Source organism: Lontra canadensis, unplaced genomic scaffold (genome assembly GCF_010015895.1).
Source record: "Lontra canadensis isolate GAN:19392208 unplaced genomic scaffold, GSC_riverotter_1.0 scaffold70, whole genome shotgun sequence".
NCBI lineage: Eukaryota > Metazoa > Chordata > Mammalia > Carnivora > Mustelidae > Lontra > Lontra canadensis.
Genome location: NW_022631064.1, coordinates 1569329 through 1582177, shown reverse-complemented (window position 1 = coordinate 1582177; position 12849 = coordinate 1569329). Strand labels below are relative to the sequence as shown.

The window sequence follows — 12849 nt, the reverse complement described above, 5'->3', positions numbered from 1 at the left end:
GACAGGCAGAGATCACAAGTAGGCAGAGAGACAGGCAGATAGAAAGAGAGGTGGAAGCACGCTCCCTGCTGAGCAGAGAGCCCGATGTGGGGCTTGATCCCGACCCTGGGATCCTGACCTGAGCCGAAGGCAGAGGCTTAACCCACTGAGCCACCCAGGCGCCCCTACAGGTGTGTCTTCTTAGCTTAGTTTTTCCTTTTAGCTTCAGGTGTGGAGCTGAGTGAAATCGTGTTCTAATTCCTGATGCACTATCATCATTGCTTTGTGCAAGGATCCTCTCTTGTTAGCTCTTCCCCGCGTCCCACTCTCATTCCCTTATCCAACAAAGACATTGACTCCATTGTGTGTGATACCTTTGAATATATACCTTCATAAAATACGTAGTTTTGCATGATTATGCAATTTAAGTTACATAATTAGAATACTGATAATCTCTATTACTCAGTTTAAAAGCTGAGTTGCCGTATGTACATCTAGTTTATTACTTTCCTCCTGTAGGAAGTTAATACCTAATTTTACTTACCCATTATCCTGCTTTTGGTTCAGTTGCTTCCAGGTCTCTGTTCCTATAAATACCACTGCAGTGAGGCAGTACACTGTAAAATATGTCTCCTTCTGAACTTGTGAAATAGTTTCTTTCAGAATAATAGTCTTAGCAGCGAGGTCATTGAGTCATTTTCATTCACGATTTCAAGAAACAATGGAAGATAGATTCCCATATGGCAGTACTCTCACTAGTAATTCTTAAGATTTTCATTTCTGTATATCCATACCAGCATTTGATATTATCATTTTTCATTTTTTTGTATTTTAATGAATATAAAGTGCTATCTTGTTTTTGTTTACGTTCTGTGAATATCAGTGAGTTTATCTCTTCATATTCTTGTTAATTATTCCAGCATTTTCTGTGAGTTGCCGGTTTATATTTTTACCTTGTCCATTTTTTTGTTAACTTTCTTTTTCTTGTTGATTGTTAAATCTTCTTGATATTAATTCCTTGAAAGCTTTCATTTTGATGTCATTATCCATTAATTTTTCCATTATCCATTTAATTTTTGATGTAATTATCCATTAATTTTCCCCCTACGATTTGTGCTTTTGGTCTTGTTTTAAAAGTAGTTTCCCATCTGTAGGACATGAAGAATTTCTCCTGAAGTTTCTTCCGTTAGCTTTGTATTTTACCTCTGATATTTAGATCTTTAATCTACCTGGAATACACCTTTGTGTTTGTGTATGGTGGTAGGAATACAGCTTTCTTTTTCTCCATGTAAGTAGCCTGTTTCCTATCCTTTCTTCATTGATAGGTAGCATCACCTTTATCATAAATCACGTTCCCATGTGCACCTCACCCTGCCTCTGTGTTCCCTGTTTTTTTGGTCAAGTCTATTTTTTATCACAGTTTTATCTGGTTGATAGGGTAAACTCCTCATCATGGACATTGTATTTATTTATTTATTTATTTATTTATTTTGCTGAGAGTAACTTTAGTCTCCCCATCCCCCATCCCCAAATTCAGCTGGAGTTTTCATTGAGATTGTGGCATTAGATGTATAGATTAATCTGGGGAAAAAGGACATTTTCAGCATTACTCTCTTATCTGTGAGCATACCTCTATTTTTTAGATTGTCTTTTATGTTCTTTTGTTTTAAATTATTCTCCATAGTCATATATTTCTTGTTGAGTTAATTGTGTTTTGTAAGCTATTATGTTAAGTACCTTATTTTATATTTTCTGTGTAGGTATAAAGGAGCATTGTTGATTTTCCTCCCCAGTATGTCATTATAGAAAATTTCAAACTTGCAGCTTAAGTTTAAAGGTTTTTCTTATGGTGAAACCCAGATACCCATCTCTCCATTTAAAATGTACCATTTGAAAACTGAATGCATACACTGTTGCAGATTTAACCCTTACTAAGATGTAGAACATTACCTCAGAGAGTTCTCATCATGTCCTTTGCAAGGGCCAACCCTCACTTCATCCCCACCCAGAAAGAGGACAGAGATAAGATGAAACAAAATAATGGATAAAGGGGAAGAGGAAATGACTTGAGAAAAAATGGATATTTATGAGGGAGAGGCTACCATACACGAATATAGGTTAATACATGCTAAAATGCCATTGCTGCTCTGTTTTTTTTTTTATTATGTTCAGTTAGCGAACATGCAGTACATTAGTTTTTGATGTAGTGTTCAGTGATTCATTAGTTGTAAATAACACCCTGTGCTCATCACAACATGTGCCCTCGTTAATACCCATCACCCGGCTGCCTCATCTCCCACCCTCCTCTTCTCTGAAACCCTGTTTGTTTCTTGGAGTCCAGCGTCTCTCAGGGGTTGTCTCCCTCTCTCTATTTTAACTCAGAAAATTAATGAAATGTTTTGCTTTCCATCTTCCTTCATAGCTTTCTTTAAAGAATCTTACACTGAATGGTAATGACTTTGAGAGTTTTTTCATTTGAAAAGTTTAGGACAAGGGGCACCTGGGTGGCTTAGTGGGTTAAGCCTCTGCCTTTGGCACAGGTGATGATCTCAGGGACCTGGGATCGAGCCCTGCATCCAGCTTCTTGCTCCAGGGAGCCTGCTTCCCCCTTTCTGCCTGCCTCTTTGTCAAATAAATAAATAAAAGCTTTAAAAAAAAAAAAGTTTACGACAAGAGAGGATTGAGAATGATAGCACAGTGTGTGTGTGCACGTTTGGTATGTTTGGAAGAGGCAATAGTTCTGTGGATTGTGTAAAATTCATGTGACTGCTTTATCATAAAATAATAAATATGAAATTTAGAGGGTTCTAGGTGGTTTTTTTTTTTTTTTTTTTGGTAAAGATTGTATTTATTTATTTGACAGAGAGCTAGAGAGAGATTACAAGTAAGTAGAGAAGCAGGCTCTCTGTGGAGCAGGGAGCCTGTTGTGGAACTTGATCCCAGGACTCTGGGCAGCTGCTTAACCCACTGAGCCACCCAGGTGCCGCAGGGGTTCTAGGTTTTTATTTTATTTTATTTTTTTAAAGACTTTATTTATTTGACACACACACAGAGAAATCACATGTAGGCAGAGAGGCAGGCAGAGAGAGAGGGGAAAGCAGGCTCCCTGCTGAGCAGAGAACCTGACTCGGGACTTGATCCCAGGACCCCGAGACCACGACCCAAGCCGAAGGCAGAGGCTTAACCCACTGAGCCACCCAGGTGCCCCTATTTTATTTTTAAATATTTTATTTATTTATTTGACAAACAGAGAACATAAGTAGGCAGAGAGGCAGGCAGAGTGAGAAAGAGAGGAGGAGGCAGGCTTTCCACGGAGCAGAGAGCCCGATGTGAGGCTTGATCCCAGGACTCTGGGATAATGACCTGAGCCAAAGGCGAGGCTTTAACCCACTGAGCCACCCAGGCATCCCTAGGGTTCTAGGTTTTTATTTTCTTTTTAATTTTTTTTATTTTTTAAAAGATTTTCTTTATTTGACACGGAGAGAGAGATCACAAGTAGGCAGAGAGAGAGGGGGAAGCAGGCTCTCTGCTGAGCAGAGAGCCCGACTTGGGGCTCGATCCCAGGACCCTGAGATCATGACTTGAGCCGCAGGCAGAGGCTCAAACCACTGAGCCATCCAGGTGCCCCGGTTCTAGGTTTTTAAAGACTTTTTTTTTTTTCTCATTGCTCGTGTTTAGCTTTTTCCTGAAACCAAGTACCTCTGGTGACAGTTTACAAAGCGGCAGCATTCCATTGGCTAGTGAACCTTCAGAGCACAAACCTGTATCTAGTTCAGCAGAACCTGACTTGATCAACTTTATGGATTTCCCAAAGGAAAACCAGACCGTAACTGAAGAAACCACCTCTGCAATTGAATCAAGGTACCACAGGATACAGAGAAGTCTGCACTATAAATTGGGTACCCTTGTAAAAATTCCATCTTTAAAGATAACTTGATGCATAGGCATAAGTTCTGGCATTTAAAAAATTCAGTCTTAACATTTTACTATGATATATTCATATCTAATGAATGAATGTGATGATAAACCATTTTTGAAATTAATGTTTTACAGTGTCCGTTTACAAAATGAACTTCGTAAGAGTACAAAGTATTTTTCCCTTTTAGTGTAGTCATTGCCAGTTTCCAGAGACATACTCTCTGTACTGTGAAATATACCTACTTCCTCTAAAATACTGATTGAATCAAGTATTTATTGAAAGCATTATGCTAAGGACTAAAAATAAAAAAATTAAGATCTGGTCTCTATCCTTAGATAGAGATTAAATACTGGCCTGATAGAGATTAAGTACTTATCAAAGAATCTATAATACTTAGTTGCATAATTCTAGATGATTTTGTTTAGTAAAGATGAAATAATGTTTGAATAAAACAACTAAATGGGCACTTAGTCTTTTAAAAAGAGTATCTGTTACTACCCTTTGTCTTTTTCCCACCCTTCACCAGAGTCATCTACTCCATGCTGTTCTTCTGACTCCTTTAACAAAATGCTTGAAGAAAATGTAAATCTTATAAGGTGGTACTGATTCTTCTCCAGTACATTCATTAGACTCAAAATTCGTTGTAGAAAATACTCTAGCTGGACAGGTTTAGATTGTGTTACAGCACAAACATAGCATTTCTTCATTTTTTTAAAGTGATGAAATAAAGAGAGCCAGTGGAGAAGTTCAAACTATGAAAATTTCACCTGCGCCTAATAGTTTTTCAAAGCGAAATGTATCTTTGACTCGAAGTCACAGTGTTGGAGGTCCCTTGCAAAATATTGACTTTTCCCAGCGACCGTTTCATGGCATTTCAACAGTCAGTCTCCCAAACAGTCTGCAGGAAGTTGTGGTATGTAACAAGATGATAATTATCTGTGTATTCATGTAAGTATTTATTAGAGCAACACATAATCCACAAGTGATAAGAATTTTTCATAAGCAGACTAAGAACTTCTTAAAATTTCAAGTATGTACAAAACTAAACAAAAGAGTGTAATGAATTCCTTTGACCTGCCATCTGGCTTCAGTAATTTTCACCTTAGGGTCATTGTTCTTTCATGTATACCTTTATTTACTTCTTTCCTAGATTCTTCTGAAGCAAACTCCAAACATTATATATTCTATTTGTAAATATTTTAGTATACTACGTAGTTCTTAAGAGTAATACAAAAATGCAATGCCATTATACGACTAAAAAAATACCAAATTATTCAATCTCTGTTCAAATTTCTAATGGTTTAAAAAAATGTCGAGTTTGTGTTTGCTTTGTAGTTTGAAGAACGATCAAATAATATCTGTACATTACAGCTGATCTGGTTTTTAGTCTTTATAAATCTGTAGACCCTTTTTTTTTTACCTTGGAACTTACTTGTTGATTACAACCCTGCTAATTATCTAGAAGCTTGATCAGAGTCAGGTTTTTCTTTTGTGGTTTATTTTTGTAAGACAATAGCAGTGGTGGGATGTCCCTCAATAGAAGACATGAACTTTCTTCCTGATGCTGATAGCTATTAATGCCCCAGTGCCCAGATCACATTACTTATTTCCAGCTATAAAGGGTAATAGTCTAATTGTCTTTATTATATGGGGTACATCTATAACGAGAAACTTGCCCTTTGTTTTCTGTTTGCTTTTCCAAACACAGAGTTTACTTTGTAAAGGTAGGATGACTGATTTTTTTCCTTTTATTTACCAGTTTTCAAAAAAATTAGTTGGATTCCTAGCATTCTCCCTTGTAATCAATTAATTTGGAGGAATAGGGTATTATTATGAACTCATTGATTTAAACATTTGTGTTTACATCATTGCTGTTGCTATCCTTACTAATACTTACCTTATCCCATCTTTGATCAGCTAGAAACCACTACGAATTGGTGCCCTAGTCCCTTTGACACAATTCTAGTAGCCTTTTGTAAATATTTTTTAAGCTTCCTTGCCTTTTTTTTTTTTAAAAGATTTTATTCATTTATTTGAGAGAAAATGAGAGAGAGAGAAAACACGAGATGGGGGAGGGTCAGATGGAGAAGCAGACTCCCCACTGAGCAGGGAGCCTGGTGCGGGACTCGATTCTGGCCTCCAGGATCATGACCTGAGCCAAAGGCAGTCGCCCAACCACCTGAGCCACCCAGGCACCCGCTTCTTTGCTTTCTTATATGACAAGATGTTTCATGCTCATGTGATGTATCTCTTTCTCTAGACCTAGAATCAGCCATTTCTCTAAGAAACCCTGGGTCTTTTTAGAGGAAATGGTATGTGGAAACCTCAGCCTGGGCATTAAGGATACTCATTAATGAATTGGTCATAAGCATTTTATTCTGATACAAAGACTAAATTAGATTCTTTCTTCATTTGTTATTTTATTTGTAAGACTGCTCTTTAGTTTTTATTGCAATCAAATGTAAAAGCAAGCTTTTAGATATAAAAGGTAGATATAAAAGGAGTCATCAAATATTAACACAAAGATTGCTCCATTTGTTTAGAGTTTTAGAAAGAAGATAAAGTCAACTTTTGGGGGGAATCATAAAACATCTGGAATGTAGTATTTCTTAGAAAAATAGAGAAACTTTCAATGTTTAAAATAGGGCCTATTATATGGATTATCAATTTTCTTTTGTAATCCTTTAACTTCAGGGCATTTATGGTTAAGTATTTTTTTTTCTTTTTTTAGGTTTTCATTAGAGTATACTACATGTAGCACTGGGTTTGAAATCACTGATTTTGAAAGGATAGATTAAGCATAATCTCACTGAGAAGTACTCTAAAGCATACAGAATAGGTAATATTCACTTTTTACTGTATTTTTATTTTTTAAAGGATCCTTTAGGAAAAAGACCCAATCCTCCCCCTGTTTCTGTGCCGTACTTGAGTCCTCTAGTGCTTCGTAAAGAACTTGAATCTTTGCTAGAAAATGAAGGTGATCAAGTGATTCACACATCCTCTTTCATCAATCAACATCCGATCATTTTCTGGAACCTCGTTTGGTATTTCAGACGTTTGGACCTTCCTAGTAACTTGCCAGGACTCATCCTCACATCTGAACACTGTAATGGGGGTGTACAGGTAGGGTACTTACACATGCTTATACTACATTGTGGTTGGTTAGAATGAAGCATAACTTCAAGTAAGAGAGAATATACAACAGTGACTTAACAAGATGTAGGTTATTTCTCTCTCACATAAAAGTTTGGGTAGGTGGTCTTGGAATGGTATAATGTCAGGGACCTGAGATTCTTCTATCTTTTTGCTAAGCTGCGTATTACCTCTGTTTCTAAGTTCTATATCTGGTCCAGGATGGCTGTGCTGTTTCCAACTATCACATCCATGTTCTGGCCAGCAGTAAAGATAAAAATGGATGGAGAAAAAAGTATGTCTTCTTCCTCTGGGGATAGCTCCTGGAGTTGCATGTAACATTTAATTTATGTATCTGTTTGGCCTGAATTTAGTTATATGGTTATATCTAGTTGAAAGGGTGGCTAGGAAAGGTAGTTTTTATCCTGAACTATCAAATTTCCAGCTGAAATTTTCACAACAACTTTATTTTAAAGGTCTTCTCTTACCCATATTTTTCAGATGATAAAATTGAAGGTTAGACTAGTTAAATGGTTTCTGCAAGTTCACACGACTACTACGTGGTGGGGAGCCAAGACCACAGTCTGCCTGTCTGACTTTGTAGCCCCTACTGTCCTTGGGCTGGGGTGCCTGATCCAGGAGACACTGCGCTTCCTGGAGTTCCTTCATTCTATGATACTGATTATCGAGAGACGCCCCAACATACACCAAGAGCACAACACAATCTTTGCTTAAAGCATTATACTGTCTTTTGACTCATTTAAGTTTAGCAGTCTGCACAATAAGATAGTAGAAACTAACCTTAAAATTTGTTGTAATGGTGACTAATCTTTCAGGTGGCCACTGTGCCAGCTACCAAGTTGTCTTTCCAGTCTGTGGAAGTAGGAATGAGAAACCTGCACTTGAGAAAAATAGGAATATTTATCATCAGATAACAAAGAAAATTAAAATTTTTGCTTAGAATTTTAGGTCCAGAATTTTGAAAGAACTCATTTGTTTTATATAACCAAGCTTTGCTAAATCCACTGGTAATTATTATTACGCTTACAGTGACTAATACTCTTTATTGATTTCTTTTAGCTTCCCCTATCATCTCTATCCCAGGATAGCAAACTTGTGTATATTCAGCTATTATGGGATAATATCAACCTTCATCAGGAACCGGGCGAACCTTTGTATGTCTCATGGAGGAATTTTAGTAAGTAAAACAGAATTAAAGACATAAAAGACTCAAACTATACAATTCATACAGTAGAATACTATATAGCAATAAAGAACAGACTGCTGGGGTAAAAAAATAAAATTAAGGAGGTGAGAGAAACAAATTATTCTGCTCTATTTTAAAATTTTTTATGCATTTTTAGTATCTCTTCAATGAAGAGTCTTTCCATTTTAGATCAAATTGATTTGTTCTTTTACTGACCCATTTGACTGTGTCAGGGAGTTGAAGAGTATTTTGTGATCTTTCTTTTAAATGCCAATTTTGGTTAAGTATTGGGAAGGTAAATTCTATATAGTGGAAGAGTAATTTGGATGTGTTGTTGGTATAGGATCATAATTTCAAATATATGGATACGAATCTCAAAGATTCTGGCCTCATTTTCAGTCTTACATTTAGAGCATATTTTTACAGGGCATTTAAAAAGGGATCATCCAGTATTCCAAAGTCATAAGACAGCACTGTCCAGTAGATATGTGAGCATAGTATGAATAGGCAGTTCATGGAAGAAACATTGCATGACATATTAGTTTGCTAGGGCTGCCATAACAGAATGCCATAGACTGGATGGCTTAAACAACAGAAATTTGTTTCTCACAGTTTGGAGACTGGAGGTTAAAGATTAGAATGTCAGCAGGTTTTGCTCCTGGGGCTTCTCTCCTTGGCTTGCAGATGGCCTTTTCCCTGTGTGCACCTGCATCTCAGACTAGGCCCCTACCCTTATGACCTCATTTAACGTTAATTACTTCTTTAAAGACCCTGTCTTCAAATATAGTCAAATATGGGGTTCGAGGTTCAGCTTACGAATTTGGGGGAACATAATTCAGTTCATAACACAAACATGAAAAAGCTCAGTCTCATTTAGTGAAATACCAATTTCTTTTATTAAAAAAGGGAAAACTAACTTAGTTACATCAGGATGGCAAAAGACTTAAATTATTTTATCCAATTTTTTTGAGGAAAAAAGGAAAGGAACATGCTGATACACTGTTAGACATGAAAATGATACAGTTCTAGAGAAGAATGTGGCCTATATTATCTGTACGCTTTAACTCAGAAAATACAGTAAGACAACTCTGTTCTGTAGAAATAGAGTATGGAAAGTTGTCTGCACAGTGATGCTTACTGTATGATTATTTGTGATAATGAAAAACTTCACATAAATGCTTAACAGGAGAATAGTGAAATGTTGGCATGAGTCATTTGCATATGAGTGCCTGAATCGGATGTCATGTATCAAGTGGAGAAGGGGCAGGTTTTGGAACAGTATATGATCTTTTTAATTAAAACAAAACAGCCACCTAAAATATATGTTTTTAATATATACATATAAGAAGGTCTAAAACCACTATTAACAGTGGCTCCTCAGATGGGAAAGGGAACAGTTCACTTTTAAAAATCTATTACTATTTTGCTATTATTACAATTTTCTTCCAGTTCTAAGTAAAAAAAAAAAATTTTTTCCCTTGAAAATGCTGGTCACAAAATTATGATTTAAATATATTACAAGCTGTTTTTGTCTTTTTGTTGTTTTAGTTCTGATATTTCTTTGTGTGTTTTTTTTAAAAGATTTTATTTATTTATTTGACAGAGATCACAAGTAGGCAGAGAGGCAGGCAGAGAGAGAGGGGGGAGCAGGCTCCCTGCTGGGCAGAGAGTCCGATGCGGGGCTCTATCCCAGGACTCTGGAATCATGACCTGAGCTGAAGGCAGAGGCTTTAACCCACTGAGCCACCCAGGCACCCTGTGGTTTGTTTGTTTTTTTTAAACAGAAGGAGAATAACCTTGAAATTTATGCTAGAAAATAACGAATTAGGGGCACCTGGGTGGCTTAGTCAGTTGAACATCCGACTCTTGATCTGAGCTTAGGTTTTGATCTCGTGGTCATGAGTTCAGGTTCCATCTTGGTATGGAGCCTACTTAAAAAAAAAAAAAAATAGAGTTGCTATTTTTTTTTTTTTTTTTAGAGATCTTATTTATTTGAGAGAGGGAGGGAGAGAGAGAGCATGAGAGGGGAGAAGGTCAGAGGAAGACGCAGACTCCCAGCAGAGCTGGGAGCCCAATTCAGGACCAGATCCTGGGACCGTGGGATCATGACCTGAACCAAAGGCAGTCGCTTAACCAACTGAACCACCCAGGCGCCCAGAGTTGCTATTTCTTTAGTTACTTTCCTACCTCTCTTGAAATGCATAAGTGTTTCAAAATATTTTATAATTTGTGATGGGAATAAAATTTAGAGCTCTCAAGAATGGCCTGATTGGCTGCTTTAAATGAAGAACTGACATGTAAATGACATTGAAAGACACAAGAATTAAGTACTTGGGTGATAATTTCTGGAATGGTAGTGATTTCCAGTGATTTCTGGAAGAGGAGCTTCAGAGATCCACTTCCCAGCAAAGCAACCATAATTGGTTTTATATATATATATTATATATATATATATATAATATATATGTATATAATATATATATTTTTTTTTTAAAGGAAGAAGGGAAGATGGCAGAGTACGAGGGTCCTGAGTTATTTTGTCCCACAGACAAACCAAGGCAACAGCTATATCTGTTGTACTAACTCTGAAAATGACCTGAAGACTGGCAAAATGTGTCTTCCAAATCTAGTTGAACAGGCCATATCAAAAGGGAGCAGAGGGGCAGTTGGGAACCAAACTCCCAGCACAACTAACCACAGATGGGAGGGACATCACAAACATGGAGGAAGGAGGGAATCATAATCCCACTCCTGGCCTTGGGGACATGGACTGAGAGGACAAGTCCCTGTAACATCTGGCTCTGAAAATCCGCAGTGCTTAGCTGAAGAGCAAGAGGATTAACTGAAGAGCAAGAGGATGATAGGAAACCGTATCCCTACCTTTAAAGAGCCAGAATCCTGGGTAACTCACCGGGGACACAGCAGAGCAGCAGCAGTGTGGAACAAAGTGCCTAGGGTATCTGTGAAAGGGGATTTACTGACTAATCTTAAGATGTGTACCAGAGGGGCAGGAATCTGCATATTTCTCCAGGAATGCAAGTGCTGCCAGCCACTTTTTTTTTTTTTTTTTTTTTTTTGCCCTCCCCCAGCCTAGATAGCTAGACACTTGGGGGAGCCAGTATTGTCCCCATGTGCCTTACGATCACTGCACGCCCACCTGACATTTCCCGTCCAACCCACCTGCCTCACCAGGGGCCCCTCCAAAGTAGCTCCTGCCTTGACACTCCTGAAGGCAGCCCTGGCTGGGAAAGGTGTCCTTCCAAAGTGACTGCTGCCCTGAGGGGCAGGAGGTAAACAAGCCCACACACTAGCATGTCTGCAGTTCCTGCATTCCGGCCTCTTAACTGGCTGCACAGGCACTGCACCCAGCAGTGTGCCCACAGCTGTGGTTCAGGCTAATGGCAGACAGCGAGGCTGAGGGCCAGCCCCACACACTAGTGCATTCATGGCAGGTGCAGCTGGACCTCTCAGACCCTGCCTGGTGCACCTGCAGTGTCAACTGCAGCCAGCTGGGCTGAGGGCCAGCCCCACCCGCCAGCATGCCCACAGCAGTCACAGCTCAGCCACAAGAGGACACACACAGCCCACAAAGGGAAAGCTCTTGGAGTACCTGGTTCTGGTGATGGGGTGGGGGGAATTGCGCTGTATGGCACCACAGGACCTCTTCTACACAAGGCCACTACTTTCAAGACACACAGATACAGCTGACTTACCTAATATAAAGAAACAAACACAGAATCAGACAAAATGGAGAGACAGGAATATATCCCAAATGAAAGATTTTTCCTACTCTAGGGAAGGACATAGACACCCAGGTCCAGCAAGCACATAAAGCTCCTAAGAAGATGAACCCGTGTATGCAGAACACAACAAAGCACACAATTAAAATGGCAAAATTAAAGCTAGAGAATTTCAAAACAGCAAGAGAAAATAAAACTGTTACATACAAAGGAAACCCCACAAGGCTGTCAGCTGATGTTTTTAAAAAAAGATTTTATTTATTTATTTATTTGTCAGAGAGAGAGAGAGGGAGGGAGAACACAAGCAGGCAGAGCAGCAGGCAGAGGCAGAGAGAGAATCGGGCTCCCCGCTGAGCAAGGAGCCCAATGTGGGACTTGATCCCAGGACCCTGGGATCGTGACTTAAGCCAAAGGCAGTGGCTTAACCAACTGAGCCATCCAGGCGTCCCTGTCAGCTGATTTTATTTTTAAATATTTTATTTATTTATTTGACTGACAGAGATCACAAGTAGGCATCGAGAGAGGGGGAAGCAGGCTCCCTGCTGAGCAGAGAGCCTGATGTGGGGCTCTATCCCAGGACCCTGGGATCATGACCTGAGCCGAAGGCAGAGGCTTTAACCCACTGAGCCACCCAAGCGTCCCTGTCAGCTGATTTATCACCAGAAACTTAGCATGCCAAAAGGGAGGATCATGGTATACTGAAAGTGGTTAAATGAAAAAACCTACAAAAAACAATACTGGGCAAGGTTATCATTCAGAATTGAAGGAGAGAGAGTTTCTCAAAAAGAAAAGTTGAAGGAGTTCATCACCATTATATAAGCCTTAAATATATTTTTTTAATTTCTTTTGTTTTTTTTAATTTTATTTTACTT

At 38.6% G+C, this 12849-nt stretch overlaps 1 protein-coding gene across 2 annotated transcripts in view; it reads left to right on the top strand.

Annotated features, from left to right (window-relative positions):
- Nucleotides 1-12849, top strand: part of DENND4C (DENN domain containing 4C) — a 137981-nt gene that overhangs the window by 108028 nt on the left and 17104 nt on the right. For both annotated transcript variants that reach the window (XM_032880512.1, XM_032880511.1), the window contains 4 exons: nucleotides 3658-3840; nucleotides 4616-4811; nucleotides 6776-7021; nucleotides 8111-8228. In XM_032880512.1, coding sequence (XP_032736403.1) covers nucleotides 3658-3840; nucleotides 4616-4811; nucleotides 6776-7021; nucleotides 8111-8228 — 743 coding nt within the window. The remainder of the gene's footprint in view (nucleotides 1-3657; nucleotides 3841-4615; nucleotides 4812-6775; nucleotides 7022-8110; nucleotides 8229-12849) is intronic.